We start from the raw sequence: 25,863 nt of genomic DNA, 5'->3' as shown, positions 1-25,863 counted from the left end.
TAATTCTAGCACTTAGACGGCTGAGACAGGAGGACTGAAGCATGTTTGAGACCAGCCTGCGTTACGAAGTGAGCTCAAGGCTAGTTTGAATTGCATAGTGAGATCTTCTCTCAAAAAAACAAACAACAACAACAACAACAACAAAAAAAAACCCAAGGTAATATTACACCTTCAAAAGAATGCAATAACTCTATAGTAATAGACTCCAAAAAAATAAAAGAAATAATATGCTGCTAAATAATGTTAAAGAATGATTTATTAAAAAGGTCAATGAAACCTAAGAGAATGAAGACAAACGGTTAAATGAAACTGGGAAAACAATGCAGAATATAAATGAGGAATCCAAAGAAGTAAGAGATTTTAGGAAAAAGAAATAGAAATCTTAGAAATGAGAAACTCAAAATGTCAATAAAAAATATAGTTAAAAACCTCAACAGCCAACTGGAACAAACAGAAGAAAGAATATATGAACTTAAAGACAGGCATTTAAAAAAAATAGACAGGCATTTAGAAATACATTCAGGAGGCAGAGACGAAAAAAGGTAAAATTAAATGACAATCAAGTATTAAAGACTTTGGGACACCATTAAATGCACAGACATCCACATTTTCAGAATACTTTAAAGTAAGGGAAAAGATACAGGCAGAGAATATCTGTTCAATGAAATGATAGCAGAAAATTCCCTTAATTTTGTGAACAACATCGATATCCATGTGCAGGAGGCTTACAGGAGCCCTAGTAGATGTGACCAGAAAAGATCTTCCTCACAGAAATTATAGTTACATTTTCAAAGTATAATACAGGAAAAAATTTTTAAATCTGTAAGAGAAGAGCACCAAGTCATATTTAGTGTCAGTTCCACTAAACTAACAGCAGATTTGTCAACAGCAACCCTACAAGCCAGGAGGGAATGGACTGAGATATTCCAAGTCTAGAAAAAAACAAAAGAGGAGAGGAGAAGAGAAGAGAGGAGAGGAGAGGAGACAGAAAGACACAGAGAGACAGACAGAGCAAACCAACCATAATTACTATATCCAGAAACACAATCCTTCAGAAATGAAAGAGCTATAAAGATCTACCAATATAAGCAGAAACTGAAGGAATTCATGATCAACAGGCCAGCCTTATAAAAGATGTTTAAGGAAGCCCTACAACCAGAAGTGAAAGACCATTACCAGCATGAAAACATAAGTCTCCCTCAAAGAGTAGATACACAATACAGAAATAGAAAAGAATCAAATATTATCCGTAAATGACCAAACAGATATATGAAAGCTAAAACAAGAAAAGAATATTCAAAAGAACTAGAAGAAAACAAAATGGTAAGAATAAGACCTTGCCTATCAATAATTACTTCCAATGTAAATAGACGAAATTTTCAATTAAGATATAGATTGGCTAAATAGACTAAGGAAGAGAAAAATAAAACAAAAATAAGAAGACCCTGTAACAGGCTGCCAATAGGCAACTTTGTAAGATGCAAAAGACTGAAAGTGAACGGATGGACAATGACATTCCAAACTAATGGGAAGCTAAGCAAGCAGGGGTAATTAATACTGTGTCTGACAAAACAGACACTGTGACAGAACCTAAGGAGAAGCAGGGGTGACTATATAGTGATCAGGGCTTGATTCAATGAAATATAACATGTACTTTGTAAAACACTATTAGACCTCAATGTGACATTGGATCCAATATGACGATAGGGGAGGATTTTAAGACCCTACTACCATGAATGGACAGATTATCTAGAAAAAAATTAACAGAGAAATATCAGAATTCAACTGTACTAAAGGTCAAATGGATTTCACAGATATTTACAAGATAAATTCCACCCAATGGCTGCAGAGAATGCATTGTTCTCATTAGCATATAGAATGTTCTGTAAAATAGACCAGATAGTATGCCACAAAACAAGTCTTAACCAATTCCAAAAAGTGAAATCACACCCAGTTTCTTTTACCACATTGGAATAAAAATGCAAGACAATGGCAAATGGAATTTTAGAAATTACACAAATGCATAGAAGTGGTGGCTCACACTTGTAATCCCATCACTCAGGAGACTGAGGCAGGAGGATCACAGTGAGTTTGAGACCAGTCAGGTTGCATAGTGAGTTTAAGGCCAGACTGAACTGCATAGTGAGACCCTGTCTCAAAAAAACAAAAACAACGACCAAAAAAAAAAAAAAAAAGCGTGGAAACTGAACAAAACATTTCTGAACAGTGAGCTATTGAAAAGCCTACAGAGATATTTTTGAAAATTTCTCAAAACATATAGAAATGGGAGCACATTATACCAAATTCGTGGAATGAAGCAAAAGCAATGCCAAGAAGGAAGTGGATAAAAATGCGTTCCTACATCAAAAACATTATTTTAAATAAAATATAACAATGCATCTTGATGACTTAGAAAAGCAAGAACCAAATAAAACCAAAACTAGAAAGAAATAACAAATACCAGAAGATAGATGAAATAGAGACTAAAAACAATACAAAAATCTATGACACAAAGAATTTGTTCTTTAGGAAAATAAAATTTACAAACCTTTAGCTAGACTAACCAAGAAAAAAAAGACAGCACAAATAAATAAAACTAGAGGTGATAAAGGAGAGATTGCAACCAATATCACAGAAATACTAAAGATGATTACCAATATGAAACATTACATTCTAATAAGTTGGAGAATCTAGAGGAAATAGATACATTTCTGTATTCATCTGATTCACCAAAATTGAACCACCAGAATGTAAGAAACCTGAATACACCAATAACTAGTAATAACGTAAAATCAGGAATTAAAATTCTCTTGAAAAAAATCTCAGGACCTGATCACCTTACTATGAAAGCTTACTGAACTTTTAAAGAATAGATAACACCAATTCCTCTCATGCTATTTCATAAAACTGAAAGGGAAGAAATCTTCCATATGGATTTATGAGACCAGAATTACCCTGTTATTAAAGAGAAGTAAAGATACAACAACAACAAACAGTAGACCAATATTTCTGATGAACGCCACAAAAATCACCAACCAAATGCTAGCTGGGTTGAGAGAATCACAAGTTCAAGCCCAGCTGAGCAATTTAGTGACTAAGTGAAACTCTATTTTATAAATAACTACATACATGCGTACATATGTAAATACATGAATACATGCATACATATGTAAGCAAGCGAGCAAGCAGGTAGGGAAGTAGCTCAATGTGAAATCCTTCCCTAATATCACCAACAAAACTAAACAAAAACCCCAGCGCAATGAATTCAACAGTATATCAAGACTTATACACCAAGTTTATTTCATAACAGGAATGTAAGGGTGGTTAAACTTATACAAATCAATAAATATAACATATCACACCAACAGAATAAAGGTTAAAAATCATATGATCATCTCAGTAGACACAAAAAATATTAAATAGCATTCAACAGTGCTTCATGATAAAATCCCTGAACAAATTAGAGATAGGATTTTATCTCAACATAATAAAAAGTAGGCATGCCAATCCCACAGAAAATATTATACCAGGGGGTAAAAAAACTGAAAATATTTCCTCTAAAGTGAAGAATAGATAGGGGTGTCGGCTCTCATCATTCTTACACAGTGTCATACTAGATAGAAGTTTCAACCAGAGCTACAAAGCTGGAAAAAGAAATAAAAGGCATAAAATACAGGGAAAGAGAAGGTCAAGCTGATATGATCCTATACCATGAAAAACCTAAATTCTCTGCCAAAAGACCATTAGAAGTGATTCTGTGAATTCAGTAAAGTGGCAGGATGCAAAATCAACATGTAAGAATCAGTAGTGCCAACAATTGGTTTGCTAAGAAATATGAAAACAATCCCATTCACAAGAGCTACAAAAATAACATACCTAAGAATAAACTTAATTTAGGATGTTTAAGATCTCTACACTGGTAATTAAAAACATTAAGGAAATGAATTGAAGATACTAAAATATATAAAGACCTTCCATATCCATGGACTTGAATAATATTACTAAAATGTCTACTAGTACCCAGAGTGATTTATATACTCAATGATGCTCTTCACAGAACTAGAAAAAAGAATTTTACAGTTCGTATGGAAGTACTAAAGACTCCAAAAAGCCACAGCAATATTAGGAAAAAGAACAAAGCAGAAAACATCTCAACACCTGATTTCAAGATGCACTTTCAAGGGCCACAGTAACCAAAATAGCCTGGTAGTGACCTAAGGACAGACTCACGAACCAATGAAGCAGACCCCAGAAATAAGCATACACATTGTAATCAACTTTGTCTTGACAAAGTGGCAAAAGCATCCGGTGGGAAAAAAACTGCATCTTTTATGACTGCTGTTGGGAAAACTAGGTATCTATTGGCCAAAGACCGGAACTTGACCTCTAACTTGCTATGACAAATATCAACACAAAAACATGAGATCAGAGACCTAAAAGAACAAAGATTTATAACCATAAGAATTGACTGAAATTCTAAAACTACTATAAGAAAATCTAAGGGAATCACTTCAAGACATTGTTACAGGCAGTAAGTTTTTGGATAAGACCCCAAATCAGAGGAAACAAAGGCAAAAATTGACAAATGAGATTACATAGCACTAAAAAGTTTCTGTACAACCAAGGAAGCAATCAACAGAGTGATGAGACAAACTATGAACTGGGAGAAAATGTTCGTCAGTTTTTCATTTTACAGACAATTAATATCTAGGTGCAAAAAACTCAAAAATCTAACAAGAGAAAAACAAATGAGCCATTTTTTAAAAATGGACAAATATTCTGAATAGATATTTCTTCTTTTTTTTGGATGTGCAATTTTTTAAAAATTTTATTTAAGGAGAAAAAAGAAAAAAAACATAAAAGGGTACAAGTTATACAGAATTTCAGAAAAAATAAACAGTAGGAAATCACTAGTTAATAGATTACATATTGTCATCTTAGAAATAGTTGTTCAAGTTACAAAATTAAAGCATATAGAGGGGACTTTCAAACAGTGAGACTGCAAACAGTTTTGTCCAATGATCCAACAAAACTCAGTAATATGGTTATCTATCTTATACACTTAAATATATATGCAGTTATATCCTTTAGAGCACTTTCTTTTCCTTTCTTTTGTACAATGACAATTACACATTTTGGGTTTTATTGCTCCCACAGTTCTTATTACTTTTTTTTTTTGAAGAAACTAAAACCAAATGTGACATACCAGGACAGAGTCAGTCAAATCAAAAGGATGGACATAATACATAATGTAAAAACAAAATACAAGGTGATCAACAATGGTTATCATAATGCCTCTTGTTATCTTAAAAAGAATTGCCTATATCATCAGTTACAATAAAATTGAACAAAACAGTAAAGAACAAAACCAATAAAACCAAAACATTGGCAACATTAGAGGGCTTCAAAAGAAGATAATAGTCAACCAGAGTGGGCGTCACAATGAATCTTATTGTCTTCATAGTTGTTGCCTATACTTTCAAACTTGGTACTGTCAAGCATAACAGAATAGAGGAAAATCAGTCAAAACAAGATGGTGAGAGCAATACAGAGTTTCAAATCAAGTTAAAAGGAAATCAAAGTGGGTTACTATAATATATCCTGCTATTTTTTATTTTTCCCTTAATTAAAAGGATAAAAATGAAAGAGTAGATAATAAAAAGGAGATTGAGATAAAAAAAAAAAAGAGGGCATAACAACAAAACAGCGCAGGTCAAAACATAGCCATTTAAGCAAAATTGTGTTTCACCACAAGATAATCTCGACATAATGAATAGATACTTCTTAAAAGATACAAATGGTCAATAAATACTTGAAAAAATGCTCAAGTGACTAGAAATCAGGGAAATACAAACCCAAACTATTCCAGGAAAGAATGACTATTCAAGTTCATAAACAAATGTTGCCAACAATATGAAGGGGCTTTTTCCCCAGTACCAGAGACTGAACCTAGGGGCTGTCTGCCACTGAGATACATCCCCCAGACCTTTTCATCTATCTATCTATTAAATCTTGTTTTAGGATCTCACTAAGTTGCTCAGTTGAATTCAAACTTGTAACCCTTCTGCCTCAGCCTACCACATAGCTGGGATTACAGGCACGCACAGCACGCCCAGCTAAAGAAAATGAACCCCTGTATATAGTCTGGCTGGAAGACAGGTTAAAACAGACATTCTGGTGAACAGAATAGCAGTTCTTCAAAAAAACTAAAAATAGGGCTGGGGATTTAGCTCAGAGGTAAAAGCACCTGCCTGGCAAGTGCAAATCATGAGTTCTATCCCAAAAAGAACGAAGGAAAGAAAAAGAAACAAACCTAAAATAGTCTGACCGTATGATACAGCTATCTCATCAAGGAAATGAAGTCAACACTCCAAGGACAGTGCATGTTCCAGTTAACTCCAGCTCCCGTTGCACCAGCCAACTTGTAGAATCGGCAATGTGCTCATTAACGGGTGAATAGGTAGAGAAAGTACGGTATAAATAAATGTATACAATGGAGTATTACTTAGTCTTAAAGGAGGAGGAAATCTTACCTTTAGCAGCAAAATAGAAGGAACTGGAGGACAGTATGTAAAGTGAAATAAACCAGACACCAAAATGTAAGTACTGCATTTTATCTCATATAGGGAAGCTTAAAAAAAGTTGACCTGACAATAAAATTGTGATTACTAGAGTCTAGGAATGCTGTGGGGCAGGAAGGGTAAAAAAGCCATGATTGAGTTTGGGTTTGATTAATGTGTGCTATACACATGTTCAAAAATATCACACTGAAAGTACAAGTAATATGTTAACAAAATAAAATTTAGTCATTTCCTGATATGCTACATGAGAAACAAAGACAGTTAATGATGCTTATAAGCATTAAAAATTATTAAGTGTCAAATCTAGTGACACATGCGTATAATCCCAGGTACTCAGGAGGCTGAGGCAGCAGGACTGCAATTTCAAGGATTGCAAATCATTAGTGATACCTTGGCTCAAAAACAAATTTTTTTGAGGTAAGGTCTCACTATGTAGTTCAGGCTGGCCTTGAACTCACTGTAGCCCCAGGCTGACCTCGAACTCATGGAGATCCTCCTGCCTTAGTCTCATGAATGCTGGGATTACAGGTGTGTACCACCACACTCGGCTGCTCAAAAAATTTTAAATAAACAAATAGTCAATCAGAAGGGCTTAGGATGCTCTCCATGCTCCCTGTGTTTAATTCCTGGTACAGAAAAATAATAATAATAAAAAAAATAATCAAGTAAGAAAAAGCGAATTATAAAACAAATCAGGAAGCCAAGCCAGGCTTCTGAGAGGGTAGTTTAAATCTGGCACCAGGCCAAGTGAGTATTGCCAGGACAACCATCCCAGTGCTTTTTTGGCATGAGGGGGAAGCCAGGCCAGGTATCCAGGACCCAAACACCCCTTTTCCTTACCCTCAGGGACACTGTGAGCCTGTTGTGAGCTATTCACTGGCGGCCCCTGCCCTGTAGAGCATATCTCTTTTCTGCCTTCCCTAAATACACAATTTTGCAGCCTTTCTGTGTGTCCTGTGCAGTTCTTTGTTCAGGACACCGAGAATCTGGAAAGAAGTCCCATGGAACCCATAAAAGTTTGATGAGGAACAGGATACATTCGTGAACTCAATATATCATCCCAATAAAAGAATTAATGATTACAAAGAAAAAAAATAGGAGCTTTATACAATGGAGAAAGTTGGAAGACACCCTAACTAAGTGATCAGAGTTAAAGATCTTGACATCTTGTTGGATATGGTGACGTGAGCCTGGATTCCAGCATTCTGGAAGCCTGAGGCAGGAGGGTAGCATATTTAAACCCAGCCTGGGAAAGTGAGTGACTTAGCAAGAGCCCATCTCAAAAATTTAAGAAAACAATGAAGATAACCTCAGTACAAGGGCCTGGATCCCAAAATATAAAATACTGCATCAATGTTAAATATCTTTAGTTTGATTACTGTATTATGTTCATCTAAGCAAATGCCTTTGTTTATAGGAAATGCACCCCATAGGGAGGTAGCTCAAGGCTAGAGAATGGTGCGATGGGGGATCACACTGATGTACTTCACATAAAAAGGTAGCGTCTACAACTTACTCTCAAAGAGTAAGAGAAATGAGGAAAAGGGAAGAGAAAAAGAAATGCATGAATAATAAGGTTAAATAATTTGTGAATCTAGGTAAAGGACATATGCAAATTACTTGTACTTTTCTTATACATTTTCTGTTAGTTTCAAATTATGTCAAAATGAAAAGTTATCCCCTGCCCCGACTCTACAGGCACATGACAAGATTCCTATAAGGCGAGCATCAATAACAGAAGTTTCAATGGCTAAAACATATCCAATATACTAAAATAGCTGGGCATGGGGAGCACACCTCTAATCACAGCACTTTGGAGGCTGAGGCAGGAGGATCGCTGCAAATTCAAATCCAGCCTGGGCTACATAGTTCAAAGTCAGCCTGAACTACATAATGAGATCCTGCCTCATCCTCCTGCCAAATATGTATAGTATACGTTAAAGTAATGAATTCAAAATAATTTACACCAAAGCCCACTCATGGGTCACCTTTAGAAGACACTATAGAATCAATGCAGTATTTTGAAAACTGGTATAAAAAGGAGACAATCAAACTTTTATCCTGACTTACCTTTAGAATACTGTACAAGATTCAGAATAGCAGGGTAGAATTTTTCATGACAGATGTTACTCCCACCCCCCAACCCCCCGGAAATTAGGAAAGAATGATAGATTACCACCATTTGCAATATCTGATAAAAGAAAGATCTGCCGGACGTGTTGGCTCATGCCTGTAATCCCAGCACTCGGAAGGCTGAGGTGGGAGGATCGTTGCGAGTTCAAGACCAGCCTGGGCTACAAAGTGAGCTCAAGGTCAGCCTGAACTGCATAGCGAGACCCTGTCTCAAAAAAGACAAAAAAAAGAAAGAAAGAAAGAAAGAAAGAAAGAAAGATCTAAGCCTCCATCTTCAGTAGTTACTATGTGTGTGTGTGTGTTTGAGACAGGGTCTCACTGTGCAATTCAGGCTGACCTCAAGGTCACTTTATAGCCCAGGCTGGTCTTGAACTTGCAACAATCCTCCTGTCTCAGTTTCCTGAGTACTAGAATTACAGGCCTGTGACACCATGCCTGGCCCAGCAGTTACCTTCTGATGAATACCTAAGACCATCCATTATGGTTTAGAACTAGATGCCTGCCTGCCAAGCCCCATTCACTTGGAGCTTTGGGGAGGGGACAGGATCATGGTGTAATGTGGGATAAGTCCACTGAAGGGTTTATAGCTGAGTGTGACTTACAGCTGAGTCAGTGTTCTCTTCTGCAGTGCCCCTCTGCCATGCTGTCCTGCCTGGGAGTCAACTTACTAATGGACTGAAACTCTCCTTTAATTTGTGAGTATCAGAAATTATGTCTCACCAATGAGAAAGTAACTCATATACACATATACATATACAGAAAAGTCTTGTAAGATATCATTAGTGCAGAAAAGCCTTGTGCCCCCAAAAAAACCAAAAACTAAAACTCTAAATTTTTAGCTCATCAATTCTCTAAATAGAGAGGACACAGAGATGGGTCAAGTGTTTCTACAAAAACACAGCCACGAAATATGTATTGGTGGGAAACTCTAGAAGACAATAGCCAATTTCTTTAACAATTTAAAATGTAACCAAGAGAGGTGGGGCGGGGAACAAAGGTAAGACAGCCAACTGCAACATCCAAACTTTTTGGATATTTGATTTTGTGAATAAAACTTTGAGAAAAAGTACAAAAATCACATGTCACAAAAATGAGCTCTGAATACTTACAAAATACAAATATTAAGAAAATACACTACTTTTTAGTCATATTAATGATATTATAATCATGTTTTAAAGTATTTGGTATATTTTAAAAATATGTACTGAAATATTTACAAATGAAATAATGTGATGTCTAAAAATTTGCTTCAAAATCATCCAGAATAGAACAAGGTGGGTAGTGTTAGAAATGAGACATAATTAGAATTTATATTACATAAGGGATACATACTCTACTTCTATACATATTTTTTTTTTTGGGTACTGGGAATCGAACTCAGGACCCAGAGTTTCCCAGGCAGGTGCTTATGCCACTGAGCCAAATCCCCAACTGTTCTACAATTCTAAAAAAGTTAATCCAAAGTCATTCCTACAGAGGAAATCATGAAAAAGTATGTAACAAATCATTAAAAATAGTTACTATGGGAAACAGGATTTCTGATATTTCCCTTTCTTCTTTGCTTATTGACATATTTTGCCTTTTTATAAAATTTCAAGTTATTTTCTTTATCTACTCCATGGTAAGAATTGTTGTACGCCTTTTTTTTTTTTTTTTGTACTGAGAATTGAACTCAGGACTTTGGGCTTGCCAAGCAGGCACTTGTACAACTAAACTACATCCCCGGCCTTTAACATATTTTAATACACCAATCGGATCATTTACAGACTAAAAATTACTTGTGGAAATTTTAAAAATAAAACACTTTTTAAAAAGGAGGAAGTAAAAATCTAAATTCAGCTAAAACTTTTGAGCTATATTTGTACAGTGGTTTTATAGACTGTGTGTACGTATATATTTTTGGTTGAGGGAGGCAACAAAACATGACGTGTAAGTGCTCCACACAATTAGGGCTACAATAAAACTCATCCACGTCACTGATGGAATAAGCAAAACAGGAACAAAGAAATGATAAACAAATAACCAAGACCGAAGGAGCCAATCTTACTCCCAAATTATGCTGCATTTGCCACGTGCCCAGCCAAGGCAGAGCCCCACATGCAAACCGTGCCCTCTCCCAGATGATGGACGTGGTGAGCGCTGCCGGCCCTGGAGCAGACAGCTGTGCACTGACCTCTGCCTTCAGCATCGCATGCCTGAAACACACCAGAGAGGACCTCTTCTGCTCTAGCCGCACAGGCGCCTTCTGGTACATCTTGGTCACCGTCAGCTCCTAGCTTCCATCCTATCAAAAGAAACTGTGTAAACCCAGGGCTTTTCAGGGCTACAGAGATGAGTTTCTAATGAGGAGATACACTTCAGTAAAAGAAAACTTATCCTCATGAACTTGCCTGATGTGAAAAATAAACTGTCTTCAAGCCTTCCTTAGTGAGATAAAAAGATATGTGAAGTGTGGCTCAGTGTGAAGATCCTGAGTTCAATCCCCAGTACCACAAAAATGAGGAGGAAGGATGGAAGGGGGAGGGGGAGACTGGGAAGGAGAAGGGGAGGGGAGACGAGGGGAGGGGAGGGGAAGAGGGGAGGGAAGAAGAAAAAGGAAGAGAGAAAGCGGAAACTAGCTACACAGATTATGTGCCACTTTATATTTTGCTTTTTTCCAGAGCCTGTTACATATGGGCCTCCATGAGCAGTCTCCTAGAGGTCCCTTGAGTTTTAATCGGCCTGCAGAGTGCTCATCTTCCTCCCCAGACACCTCCTTTCCTGCAATAGGACCCCCACTTTTTTTTTACACATTTTTGCTCTTAAGAAATGTCAAAGGGATTGTATCAGCAGGACATCCAGGCACTGTCTGAATTTTAACTCCCCTAGATCCACATTCCACTCTGGCTTGAAGAAAGTTTATTTTTCACATCAGGCGAGAAACACCACATGACAATGACTGTGCAGGCGCCCTAAAAGTCCTATGCAGATTTCCATTAGAAGCCTAGGAAGCACATTTCACAGCTAAGATTTTCAAGGTGGGGTGGGGAGGAACGAACATACTTAAAACAGAAAGGGGCAGATGGACGCTTCCATTGCAGCTCTCACAATGTGGGTTTTCTTTTTGGCTCAGCGAGTCTAAAAGTAGATGTACTTATTAGTTTCTCAGAGGAAAAATCAAGTCAAATGATTATTTACCATCTTTGTTCAGAGATAACTTCCTCACCACGGGATCCTGAGGCGTCAGCGCCGTGGAACTCTGCCCAGCGCTGGACACGAGGCCAGAGGCTGAGTGCCTGGGCATGCAGGGCCCGAGGTCACCTTCCCAGAGGAGGAGCTGGGGCATCTCCATGGCATCTGCAGGACTCCTGCAGCTGCTCCTGGATCTCAGCCCCGAGATGCCCTCGGAGCTCCTGGGACCCGCAGAGAACATGACCTTCTTGGGGGACAAGAGTTGGCCGATGGATGGAGGACTTGGGGACACCATTGCAGAGCATGACACGGAGGAGGCTTCTGTGTCCCCAGAGCTCAAGAAACAGGAATCGGGCACAGGAAGGGGGCCCGGGGTCGCCCTCCTCAGCACCTCCTCCAAGTCAGTCCTGGCGTGGGTCTGCGGGTTGTCTGAGCCACTGGACTGGTACCCGAGCATGTGCTGGCCTGGATCCGACACCCCCTCTCTCCTTTGAATGGCTTGGAGTTTTCTACAGATGCTGCTCACCGGGTTGTGCCGCTTCCCGGTCACCACCCTCGCAGAAGCCATGGTGACTTCCTGCCAGACAGAGGCGGCTGGAGCAAGAGCACAAGGAGACACGTTTTTAAAAGTCAGCACTGTGCTAACAATAATTTAGCAATCAGCTATTTATTCCCAGTCTAACTTTGGAGGGAATCAAGACAATATGTTCAACTGCTCTAAATAATCTTCCATCCACTTAGCACTGGCACTCAGATATATAGATTTCCTTCCATGTGTAGGCATGAAACTGAGAAGGATGGATGGATGGATGGAAAGACAGATAGATAAATTAGATAGATCGATCTTCTTAAAAGTACTCTGAGGTCAACATCACTATCTCCCGCTGGGTGTGGTGGTACATGTCTGTAATCCAAATATTTGGGAGGCTGAGGCAGGAGGATCACTGGGAGTTCAAGGCCAGCCTGGTCTAAAAGAGAGTTCAAGTCCAGCCTAAACTGCATAGTGAAACCTTATCTCAAAAAGGACAAAAGTAAAATAAACATTCTTATCTCTATTGTCAGATAAGACTAAAAGACATATGCAAAATCAAAGCTGGGTGTGGTGCCCATGCCTGTAACCCCAGAACTCTGGAGGCTGAGGCAGGAGGATCACCACTGAGTTCAAGGCCAACCTAGGCTACATCATGAGACCCTGTCTCAAAAAAAGCCACAACGAAAAAAGTCACCCCTAGAGAAGTGCAAGAACCCAGATCTGAACCAGACAGCCTGGTTTCCAGAGCTGGACTTTTAGCCACACTGCTTTTCAATTACAACAACCCATCATGATACGTCATGATGCTAATTGCCCACAAGTAAGTACCTGCTACTGGCATTTTTCTGGGTCTCATCCATTGGTAACTTTCTAAATGTGCCTTGAAATTCAGTATTCTATATGTAAACTTCATGCAAGCCCAGCCAAATGTGTGCGGCATCCCTCTTACGGATAATGAAATGGAGACTCCAAGAGATCAAGTAGCTAAGATGTGAGCCAAAGTGTGCACAACCCCTGCAGAGTTCTGACTTTCTGGGTGCTGGAGACTGAACCCCGGTAGACCTCACTCATGCTAAGCTCGCTCTCTACTACAGTATTATGCCACACCTCAAGCCCTCCAGCATAGTCTTCTACCGCACGGCAACCAATATAGCCTTTAAAAAAATTAAAAACATGATTCCTGTCTCATATAATTAGTAAATTTGGGAATAAATTCAAGAATAGTTCAAAACTTATGAAGAGTTTGATTGTTAGCCAGGACTGGTGATGCAAGCCTATAATCCTAGCACTCTGGGAGGCTGAGGCAGGAGGGCTGCAAGCTGAGTCCAGCCTAGGTTGCTTGGCGACTGAGCCAGACCCTGTCTCTAAATAATTTAAAAAGTGCAGAGGCCCTGCGTTTATCCCCAGTATTGATTTTTTTTAAGTTAGAAAATTAAAGAAACTGGAACCTCCAGGAAGATGATATCCAAACCCTCTCTTACTTCAGTATGAGGCTGACAAGGTTCAACCACCAGCATGGTAAAGCCCACCTCTAAACCTTTATGTTGTCACCTGACAGTGCCTTCCTTCCCATGTATTCAAGGCTTCTTTTTCAAAACCAAACCAAAAGCAAATTCTTCGATTAAAATCTGCAAGCTGGTGTATGCTCATTCAACTTCTTTCCATCTCTGCTGAGATGTATAACTGCATGGTATTTTCATGGAATTAAATATTGCTCTCTATTCTTAGATAACTTCAAATATATGTGCCTGTTATTTCCTAAGAATACTTCTAATTCTTATAATCAAAACCATATGATTTTTTAAGATACTCAATATGCTATTGTTGGCACCACTGATTATCCACCATAATAAATAGTACGTGTAATTACCTGGCTTGAAGACCAGGATGATTGACTCCCAATTACTTTAAGCTGCCATCTATCCCAGGGAATCCTCCTTTATCCCAACAGGAGCTGCCACCCTCGGATGGATGTGAAATAGTGTTTGAAGACAGAAAAGAAACCACCTGTGAACACACTGTACTCCAAGTCCATTGCTGATTCTGTGTGACTGCCCTGGGCAGAACCCACCTGACTTCGCCAAGCCAAGCAAAGAGCCACATGAGAGACTGGCTACATGTTTTCAGCGCCATCCATGTAAGCTGGCAACTTCTCCTTTGCACTAAGGTGCAAGTTGAACATGAAGCTAACAGAGCCCCTAGAGTGAGAGCCTCAGACTTGCAAGTGCCTAACCAATGAAGTCCCATCCCCTCCAAGTCAGGAAGACAACCTCACTCTGTGGGAGTGCTGACTGCCTCCTGTTAAAGTTCCCAGGCTGCAAGACATGTGATTCTATTTACCTTGTCTTAATTTTCCCTTTGCTGAGACAAAATACCAATGCTCAAAATTAAAGGGGGAAAGGTTTGTTTAGCTCACAGTGTGTAGAGGTTTCAGTCCATAATCAGCTGGCTCCAAGGCAGGGTGGCACACAGCACAGAGACCTCCCAGAGGAGAACAATCCATAGTGGGCAGATGGAGCAAAGCAACAAGGGGCCAGCAGGCCTCTTTCTGCCCCTTGTATTGTACCTGTGCCACCAGGATTAGGGTGGCGCCAAATCAATCCGTGGACTAATTCGGTAATCAGTTACCCTTCATCCGAGCACCTTCGCTCCCTGTACTGCACCATGAATCAGCCACACACTCTGGATCCAGCCACCTCTGCAGAAACCCCACCTATGACCACAAGGCTTTAGGGGACAACGAGATGAAGACCATAACACTGCTCCCAAGCCATTTTTCTCCCTGTACCACCTGTTTTCTAAACCTAAGTGAGTCCTGCTTGGCAGGTGATGGGCTGACACCTTGCAGATTACACTTAGAGCCCCAGCTCTTGACCAGCTGACAACACTTAACAAAGAGTACCTTGTTTTGTTCATTCTAGCATGGAACACAACATTTGTGGGAGTCAAATAAGATGGGATGATAAAGATGTCAAGATTTGTGCTACCTTCTCCACATATGGCTTAGAAATATCTTCCTTTTTATTCAAATTTTTGAGGTGTTTTTGCTTTAAGTTTTACATCTGGGTAGAAGAGATTAGTTACAACATGCCATAACGCTTAAAAATATATGTCTAGTTTGCTTTGCACAATAACTGCCTTTCCCAAAGCATTAACTGAAAGTTAAAAGGCAAAAGTAATTTTTACAAGGAGAATTAGTTCTTTGGAGTCTCCTTTTGAAAAGGAATCACCCCTCTATCTGTTTTAGCTGACCATTTTGTCATATGAAGATGGTACACTTATAGAAATCCCAATCTTAAACTCAGTGTGACAGCGCCTGTCTGGAATCACTTGGGAGGCTGAGGCAGGTTTGCAAGTTCCAGACCAGGCTGGGCTACAGAGTGAGTTCAAGGTCAGCCTGAACTACATGGTAAGACCTGGTCTGAAAAGGGAAAAAAAGAAAATCCCAATCTTGCCACTAATGCCAAAAACTGTTTCTTTTAACCTCTTTAACCTCAGCTACGTTATATATATAGATACATAGTTTTGGGGGGCTACTGATGATTGAACCCAGGACCTCATGCACATCAAGGAAGTACTCTATACTGCCTTTTTTTTCTAGAAATTTTGAGATTTCCTTTGTTCTGGCATCCAAAAGTCATTTTTGATGAGCCAGATTACATCCACCACCATCTGTGTACAATATAGACAGTGTTTAATAATCCTTAAAAATTTACAAAGACTAACCTGCATTTATCAATGATTCAATTCCTAACCTTTTTTTTTTTTTTTTTTTTTTTTTTTTGGTACGGAGATTGAACTCACGGCCGCATGCTTGCAAGGCAGGTGCTTTATGCCACTGAGCTAAAACCCGGGCCCAATGCCTAACAATTTTTAAATGTCACTGCCAGAAAGTCCCAAGAGTCACACAGATGTACAAAAGTAGAATCCTTGAAGTTGTTAATCTCAGGATGATGGACAAAGCCCTTTAGATAATCGGAAACTAAAAAGATGTTGACAATACATTTGTTTCCTTTATGAGCAATCTAACTTTCCCCTTCCTTCATTAATATGACTTCTTGAACACTGTACTGCCAAGCTTTAGATCAGGTGAGCATATTTTTAAAAGCTTCAATATTCGATTATGAAATGCAGACAGACCTTTCATGCCTCATCTAAGTCAAATCCACTGAGTGGTTTCATTAAAACACAATCTTTAAGCCAGGCGTGGTAGGGGAGCCTGAGGCAGGAGGATCGTTGCAAGTTCTAGACCAACCTGGGCTACAAAGTGAGGTCAAGGCCAGCCTGAACTGCATAGTGAGACCCTGTCTCAAAAAGACAAAAGAAAATGAAACAAACAAACAAAAACAATCTTTAGTTGATGGACGCAAAAGATGTAAATACCTGTAGATGACAAAGGATTCCTTTTGCCAAGACTGCCCTCACTAACAGCAGACACTACTAAACCGTTCACCAACACCTAAGAAGAGATGCCCGTCTTCACTGGACCCAGCGAGAGGGCAGAGTGTGGTTTTCTTTTTAACCCAGGAATTTTATATTTGCCAGATCAAACTGTGTTCAGTATTCCTGTGATGAGTATTTTATGTGATGAAATAACACCTTTTCTTGCCTTTTCTGGGATAAGTGATAATAGCAATTAATCAAAATAATTTGCAAACCACAAGTCCCAGATTTAGTAAAGGCCCCAGCAAACCAATCACCTGCAACCCGTATTAAGCTCGTAAACTGGAACAGCTGGGATACCTCCCTCCCCGCCAGGCGCTCATGCTCAAGCTGGGTGTAAACTTTGTTACACTGCCCTTCTTGGCTGGATCACCCCAACCTTCTTAGAAACATCTCCTGAGCAATTCCTAGCAGAGACAAGGGCTTCTCAAAACTGCCTGTGCACTTCTGTTTCACTTCTTATTTTATGAAGTCTGGTTTTCTTCTCGGAAACCAGAAGACTTACAATAAATCTCCCAGTTTCGAGGTGCTCCCAAGTTCTTAGCAGCCTCCAAAATGCCATCACTGCTTTTCGCTTGTACTCAACATTCCAATGACCCAGTGTGGGAGCCACCAGGAAGGGCCTTAAGCATCTACCCAGAGCCCACTGGGAAACAATGCTGGGGTTCACCAATCCTTCTGGGAAACCTAGTATTATCACACAGCTAATCAATTTCTACTTTTTCAGTTGTTTGGTTTTTTTCTGTCTGTCTCTTGTGGTAATTGGGATTAAACTCAGGATTAAACTTCACACTGAGCTGCATCTGAAACCCCTCTTTAAAAAAAAAAAATTAAGTTGAAACCTTCCCTTCCCACCATACAATTAACAAAGGGGGACTAATTGAGTTTGAAGCCAACCGGAGCTACATAACGAGACACTGTCTGAAAAGAACAAAGATAATCATTAAATGCAATAATTTGAGCCTGGAACTCGCTAAATCTCCAAATTCCGCAGGCTAAACTTAAAGGCCCATCCTCCTGCCTCAGCCTCCCAAGAACCTGGAGTTACAGACATGCACAGTCATGGCCAGTTTAGTAGTTTTCTTTGTCTAGATTCAAATTTGCAATTTATTCTGTGAGGCATCCAGCATAGACTCATACTGGAAGTTGGTCTCTGCCCCAAGTATTCTGAGGTTGATGCTGGGGACACAGGGCAGTTTACATCCCGCATTCCTCCCCCACCCTGTGCGCCAGGACTTTCTAGATCCTAGGTGACTAAGGGCCAGCATGGCTAAGCTTAACCATTTCCTGCGGGGGCGGGGGAAGCACACCACCCTACTTTCCCTTGGCCTTGCCAGCTCACCAAGAACCATCTACCGGAACCAGGAAGATCGAGGCACCCAGCAGATGGTGTGGGAGGAGCTAATTTATATAGGCAGGTGGCTGGGGGGAAGGACAAACTCCGGAAGCCACTGATCAGCTGCACCTGCTTCGCGTGGCGGGGGTGGGGGAGAACGACGGTGGAATTTTGGGCATGGGTGCAGAGTTGGATCTCTGACCATTGTACCTCCATGAAACTCGCCCAGATTGTCTTCTGTCTACTCAGGATGACAGAGAAGTCATTTTTAAGTTAAATTACCTAAATTTCTCTTGAGCCAAGTGCTATGTAGTTAGTTTTGGGAACATCAATGATGTTGTCCCTAGTATAGGACTATATCTATTCTTGGAGTGGCAAAATAAAAATGCTGTAAAACACAAGAGTTAAATATGTAAATTAGGCTCTGAGAAGGTCAGGATAGGGTAAGTTCTACATGGGCCCAGAAGGGTTTGTAAAGGAGCTGGTGCATGAGTTAGGTTTTATGTAATGTGTTTTGGATAGATGGGGACAGTGGAGAGACAGCGCTGTCTGGGCATCTTGAATGAGCAGTCTCAAGATTGGCTCGGGACCTGGAGCCATGAATGAAAAATGTCAGTTTGCATAGAGAGGATGGGCTGGATTCAGAAATACACGAATCCAGGCATGGTTGCCCATGTCTATAATCCCAGCACCTCAGGAGGCTGAGTCAGGAGCGTCAAAAGTTCAAGATCAGCTCAGTTGACTTAGCAAGAGCCTGTCTCAGAATTTAAACCATAAATAAAAAGTGCCAGCGATGATAGCTCGGTACTTCCTGGCTTCAATATACAGTCCAGAAAAGCGAAATCTCCTACAACGCTATTTCCCATGAATAAAGTTCAACTCCGACAGAGGTCTGGAGAGCAGGACAAAACGAAACTAATCACTAGACAAAAAGCAAACTAAGCCGGGAGTAAGGCTCTAGACACACAGCTGAAGCTTTTAACTGGAACATCTGGACCCTAATGGCAGCTCTGGGTAAAACCCGCCGGCTTCCCTAGCCGGCCCCCAGATGCTTATTTACATGCTTCACAGACTGCAGCACAGCGAGGTCTCACTTCTCCCTGCCCTCCGGCGCCCCAATCAGCTTTGGGCAATATCTAGATTTTTATATATGTTCTTATGGTCTTACCTGTGTAACCAGGTAAGACACAAGGGGAGTATAGCGGTTAAGAGTTGGGACCTCCAGGTTTAAATAAACCTGAGTTCAAATCCCAACTCTGCCTCTACTTAGTTTTTGTGACCTTAGGCAATTCCTGCGCTCTCTGTGCCTCTGTTTCTTCGTCTGTGGGATTGTGTTGATATCATGCAACACCTTGTGTGTGTTTGCTGCAGGGATTAAGTGAGAAAATACACGTGCAACCCTAGAACCGTGTCTCACACTGTGTATTCCCAGTCGTGTTAGGTGTTATGATGATCTTTCTGAAAGTCCTTTACTGATTCAGATATTAGACATCCTCTTGAAGTATCAAACAGTGCCTCAAAAAAAAAAATGACCAACTGGCTCCTTCCTTGTGTTGGGTTGTTCTGATTAATTTCCCATGAAAGGAACTATTATAACATCCGTGCTTATCAACCCATGGATACCGAAACTAGCAACACCCAGACAGATTTTCCTCCTAGTCATACAGAAGCCAGTAGTGGAGCCAGAAATAATATATTCAAATCCCAGATCCACTAGACCGTATCTCCTGTCTGTCAAATTCCACGCTGACTTCCTGCTGTGGGTGCGTGTATCATAGCTGCTGCTTCTCAGAGCAGGGAGACAAATCACCCGAGTCCCATGCGTCTGCAATGAGTTGACACCGGCCGCAGGTTATTTCATTACATCATTTTTACTCCATGATGAGACTACTAGAACTCCCCCAATGCCAGGGTCTCTGCCCACTGCGAGCAGACCAGGGAAAGGGCAGATCTTAGGCAATATAGGCTGGTGATTCTCACCCAAAGCCAACCAGAAACAGGCAGCCCCTGCGGGAACAGCCGCTCCAATGCAGCATATGTGTTTAGTTAACAAGGGGAAGTGTGCACAGCAAGCAAATGTTGAAAAAACAAACAAGCAAATAAAAAGAAACCAACATGGTGTTCATGATGCGATGTAATGTGGATGAGTTGGTAACAATACAGTTACTACTTTCTTATCTTGACATTTACTTCTGGGAGACATTTTCCAGGCAGGAATACCAGTATTTTGAGACCTGAAAGCAACCAAGCAGTTAAAATTAGAGAATTTCACTGTCTCTCTCTCATTCATGTGTGTGTGTGTGTGTGTGTGTGTGTGTGTGCACGCGCACATGTGTGTGTGTATCAGGAATTGAACTCAGGACCTTGTACTTGCCAGGGAGGTGCTTGTGCCTCTAAGCCATATCCCTGGAGTAATCAAAGAATTTTGAAGGATGGCAATCCCACTCTTTATAACGGTATTTCAGAGGGATGAAACCTTGTCCTAAAAACAGGTTTTTAAAAATGTGTTTAAAAATACACACACCCTTCCCGCTAACATAATCTTCAATGTCAGACTATCAAAACAGCACTTTCAACATACGTGTGGATTTGCAGGATACATTTCGGGCAGATCCAAGGGTATCATTCTGCCTAGCCAAATATAGATTGAGGAAGAGGGTGCAGTTGAGAGGAGCTGCTACAAGAAAGGAAGGACAGAAAAAGACATTGTAGCCTCATCCTCCTCCAGGACCCATAGAGCCAAACGTGTGTATTTTTTTCCAAAATCCATCCATTAAAAATGCACTATTTCTTGTAACGTGTCTTTAGTGTGTTTAGTCTAAGTATTCTTGTCTTCACTAGCAACAGCAATGTTTTCAGAAAGTCAATTTTCGTAGTTATTGTCCCCAAAACAAAGGGACTGGGAATCTTAGTGAACTGTGGATCCGCTTCTGACAAGGAAAAACACAAAGGGAATGGTTTCAAAGAAAAATCAGCTGTAGGTAGCACATATATGAAAGACATGTAAATGAAGCAGGACCCTGGGTAGCTATTCGAGATCTATTTTTTTTTCCTTTGTCTTTTTGAGACAGGGTCTCACTATGCAGTTCAGGCTGGCCTTAAGTCACTTTGTAGCCCAGGCTGGTCTCAAACTCGCAGTGATCTTCCTGCCTCAGCCTCCCGAGAGTTGGATGGCCCGGTTCTAAGATCTTTTTTTTTTTTGTAGCAGAGATGGAACTCATGACCTTGTGTTTGACAGGCAGGCACTTATGCTGCTGAGCTAAATACCCAGATCTTGAGATCTATTCTTTTATTGAATGAAAACCATCCAATGCCCTACTCTGTGAATATAGAAGAAGATCTCCTCATCCCTGCTCAGTGTCCCCGGAGACTGCCCTCTACGGATGGCATCCACCTAGCTCTCTCCTCTGCCCTGATCCCACTGCATTTGGCCAGCTGAGGCACCAGTGAAAGGAAAATTGGCAGGAGGAAAAAGAACGTGGAGGATTCTCTTGCTCCTCCCTGTCTGGTCTGACCGCAGCCCTGGCTTTCCACAATCCCTGGTGAGTGGTCCTCTACTAAAATGTCCTCACCCGCTCAGAACCTGTCCCCTCCCGAGGGATGGTAATGCTCCCTAAAGCCCCGATGCCAGCATCACAGCTGCCTGTGTTCCTTCTCTTAATCCTGCATGTACCTTCTCGGATTAAAGGTTTACGCAGTTATGTGCCATTTTCAATAAGGCCTTCGATTAATACTCTCAGAGGTCCTGCCAGTTATCATAGCCCCGTGTGGGTGTCATCCGCACTACACAAAGGACTTCAGAACCAGTAAGATGCTAATATCTTCTCTTCATTTCTTCCATTGATTTATCCACTGTGGTATCAGGGATTGAACCCAGGCACTTGAACAGGATAGGCCGGAGCCTTACCACTGAGCTACAACGCCACCGCTTCTCTTTATTTTTAAACTCTATGTGGTTTCCTTTGGTTAAGCACATGCAGGTAATTCATATAAGGAGATCTGACTAAAACAAAAAATGTGGCCACAAATGTTGACATCAATGCCAAGTTGGTTTCCACAGAGTTCATGCCAATTTAATCTCACATTTGGGGATGATGGTGTGCAGCATATGTACCATTGTTGCCCCTGATTGATGTGTTTGGAAATTTTGTTGTAGTTTTTCTTCTTCTTCTTCTTCTTCTTCTTCTTCTTCTTCTTCTTCTTCTTCTTCTTCTTCTTCCTCCCCCTCCTCCTCCTCCTCCTCCTCTTCCTCCTCCTCCTTTTTCTCCTCCTCCTCCTTTTTCTTTCTTTCACGAAATGGATTTTTAAAAAATGAAAAAAATAAAATAAAATTACAACAACAACAACAAAGTCCCATCATCATCTGGGAGTGAACTCAGGCTCTGCATACCCGCCTGAGGACAACATGTCGATCTTTGCCAACCTGATAGGCAAAACACAGCACACCATCACTTAATTGGCATTTCTTTTATTCTGAATATATTTCATATGTTTAAATACATTTGCATTTCCATTTCTATTTGTGTTCTTAGGTCCTTTTTCAGTGAAGCTAGATTTGATCAGTTTACAAAAGCTGTTCTTTATGAGACATGGTTCTTTGCAATATGTGTTACAAATGCACTTCTACAATGTAGCATTTATAACTTTATGTTCTTTGAAGTACTGCTTTATTAAAAAATAGTTAAATTTCAGTGTATTCCCATGTGATAGATGACTTTGTGTTAGCCTCAGAAAGATTCTTCTGACCAAAAATATTCTTTCCTGCTCTTTCTAGTGCCTCTTGGTTCCATGCACTTCCGATTTATTTGGGGAGAAGAGATGGGACCCCATCTTCATTACCTTGCAGGTGATTGCCCAGCTTTCTCTAGGAAGTTAGTGGTTATGTAAATTACAGTTCATGTACACATTAGGATACAGTGCAGCTGTCTGCATGAAAGTGCCTGTAACTATCACTTTGGGAGACCAGTCACTAAGATATAAATTCAAATCCAGTCTGGAAAATTTAGGGAATTCTGTCTGAAAACTTTAGAAGAGGGTGTCACTCACTGTGAAGGCCTGGGGATAATCCACAGTGTTTTAAAAAAAGAGAAGCTGGGTGTGGTGGCTCACGCTTGTAATCCCAGCCCTCAGGAGGCTGAGGTGGGAGGATCCTTGTGAGTTCGAGACCAAAGTGAGCTCAAGGCCAGCCTGCATTGCATAGTGAGACCCCGTCTCAAAAAAAAAAAAAAAAGGCTCTGTAAGAACTGATAAGGTATTTAAAATTATGTGGTTAATAGTCAACATTAAGCTGGAAAATAGTTGCTTATGCCTTTTCTGAGTTTTAAAAGTACAACACACACGGGGGGGGGGGTGGTGGCATACTTCTATAATCCCAGCACTCAGAAGACTGAGGCAGGAGGATCCTTGTGAGTTTGAGACCAGCCTGGGCTACAAAGTGAGCCCAAGGCCAGCCTGAACTGCATAGAGAGACCCTGCTCTAAAAAAGACAGAAAACAACAACAAAAAAACCCCGCAAAACAAAAATGCACATATGGAGAGAAGTAAACTTATATGTACATGTTTATATTCATATATCTTTATATATAGATTGATCTAAATCCAAAATAAATGGGAGACAACGACAACCTATGTAACGCAGATGTGTGAAATGTCAAGCGTGTAGCTGAAAATTTAGTTCAGCAACATCACACACTGTGGAAATGTGGGTCATTAGCACCCTCTGCTGGGAGATAGTTGAATTTCATTGCCCCCATCACCCATAAACTTCTGTAATTTCTTACTCAGTTTTGCGATTGATTACAATCACTGCTCAAATAGTGTACCCCAAGTGTGATAATTTTTATAACACAATTTTTAAAAAATCACTGTGGAAAATTTCTAGTTATGAAAAACACATCCCAAAATCAGGTAGTCCATATTCTAGTGATTTTACTGGAAATAACTTTATATTTGATGATGTGAGAATTCTGAGGATGAAACAATAATTATTTTTAATAATGATTATCTCAAACATTTTTGTAAAATAACCAGCATTATGTATATTTGCCTCATCAGCTTTTCATGATGCGATAGTCATTTGATGTGATAGTCATCACAAACATAAATTTTACAACCATGATCCAGGAAAAGGGCTGACAAGGAGTCACAGATAAATAAATAGATAGATAGATAGACAGATAGACAGATAGATTGCTAAATGAGACAGGATGTGCTGACAAACTGAAGGTAGAGTTTGAGAGAATAAAGGAATGAAAAATAACATCTAATCCTACATATTAGTATATAAAGTACATTTGTACAAAACTCTTTTAAAAATCAAGCAAAGAGGCCAGAGAAGAAGCTCAGCAGCAAAGTGCCTGCCTGGCAAGCGGGAGGTCTGGCTGGGATTATCCACTGCCCTTCAGTAAATCTACAGATGGTTTGCTGGGATTAATCCACACAGATCTGGGCTCTGCCCACTCTGTCTACTAATGATAACAGACACACCCTGAAGTGGACTTTTTTTTGTCATCTTTTTAAGACAAGGTTTCACTAGACAGTTTAGGTTGGCCTTGAATTCACTACTTTATAGCCCAGGTTGGTCTAGAACACTCGGAGATCCTCCTGTTTCAGCCTCTTGAGTGCTAGGGTTACAGGTAGGAACCACAACCACCACACCTGGTCTTTTTTATTTTCTCTTCTTGGTTTTGGTTTTGCTTTGGTTTCCTTTGTTTTCTCTTGATTGCTTGTTCTTGATTTTATGTGAGACTGTCCCCCAAAGCCTCATGTGCTCAGAAAGCGGGCTTTTGCAAAGTAATTGGATGATGCGGGGTGCTATTCTCATTAGGGGAGGTGAGCTCAAAGCTAAATGTGCTGCTGGGAGGAAGGGCCTGTTCGGAAGAGGTGAGTCATAAAAAGCATGACCAGATGCTCTCGGACTCCTGCCACTGCCATGTGAGCCACCTTCCTCCACCCACTCTTTTCCACCATAAAATTTCTTCCCCGGAGTCTTGGACTGCAACTGTGACCCAAAATCAACCTACCTTCCTTGAAGCTGTGAGCACTGGGTATTTTGTCTCAGCAACGAGGAAAATGCCTGAGGCAGTTGATGAGGCTGGGCTACTAGAAGGAATAAATTGAAAAATTAGAAGGTAGCAGTCAAAAAGCATAATAAAGCCAGGTGTGGTGGCTCATGCCTGTAATCCCAGCACTCGGGAGGCTGAGGCAGGAGGATCATTGCGAGTTCGAGACCAGCCTGGGCTGCAAAGTGAGCTCAAGGCTAGCCTGAACTGCGTAGCAAGACTCTGTCTCAAAAAAAAGCATAATAGATTTTGAGATACATAGGCACAGAGCTATAAGTAGTGACAGAGTTAAGGATGTGGCTGTGGAGTAGCTTCAAAAGGAGCTCTAGCAACCATGCAAGCCCATCATTTACGATATTTATCTCCATGAGGTGTCCTCATGGCATCGAGCAACTTAGCTATTTGATTTAGGTATGCTATATAATGTATCTCTTCGATGTCCTCTTGCAAATAATCCCTTGAGTGGTTCTTATTTCCATACTAGCAGTTAAAATAGCCAACAGGATACACATAACAGTACTTTTTAAATGGAAGAGGTATTCTCAATAGCAATTCTAAATATTTGAACTGGACCCTGTACTTAGTTTGAAAGAAAACATGTTTTTT

At 40.4% G+C, this 25,863-nt stretch overlaps 1 protein-coding gene and 1 long non-coding RNA gene across 7 annotated transcripts in view; both read right to left on the bottom strand.

Moving 5' to 3' along the window:
• Positions 1–18,237, bottom strand: part of Irag2 (inositol 1,4,5-triphosphate receptor associated 2) — a 115,872-nt gene extending 97,635 nt beyond the window's left edge. For 5 of the 6 annotated variants that reach the window (XM_063238397.1, XM_063238400.1, XM_063238401.1 and 2 more), the window contains exons 1-3: positions 18,203–18,237; positions 11,892–12,479; positions 10,888–10,998 (exon numbers count right to left, since the gene is read on the bottom strand). In XM_063238397.1, the coding sequence (XP_063094467.1) occupies positions 10,888–10,998; positions 11,892–12,479; positions 18,203–18,212 (709 nt within the window). In that variant the 5' untranslated portion in view covers positions 18,213–18,237. The remainder of the gene's footprint in view (positions 1–10,887; positions 10,999–11,891; positions 12,480–18,202) is intronic. The other variant, XM_013153135.3, reaches the window with a different exon arrangement.
• A 1,811-nt stretch (positions 18,238–20,048) lies between these two features.
• LOC134473449 (uncharacterized) lies at positions 20,049–25,299 on the bottom strand. Its single transcript, XR_010043647.1, has 2 exons — positions 25,219–25,299; positions 20,049–20,430 (listed from the first exon to the last, which is right to left on the bottom strand). It is a non-coding gene; the product is annotated as an uncharacterized LOC134473449 (long non-coding RNA).
• Positions 25,300–25,863: the final 564 nt, after the last annotated feature.

This window comes from Cavia porcellus, unplaced genomic scaffold (assembly GCF_034190915.1).
Source record: "Cavia porcellus strain 051 isolate PalLab524CR breed Dunkin Hartley unplaced genomic scaffold, mCavPor4.1 scaffold_27, whole genome shotgun sequence".
NCBI classification, from domain to species: Eukaryota; Metazoa; Chordata; class Mammalia; order Rodentia; family Caviidae; genus Cavia; species Cavia porcellus.
The sequence above is the reverse complement of the archived record's forward strand: the minus strand, read 5'-3'. Positions and strand labels throughout refer to the sequence as shown.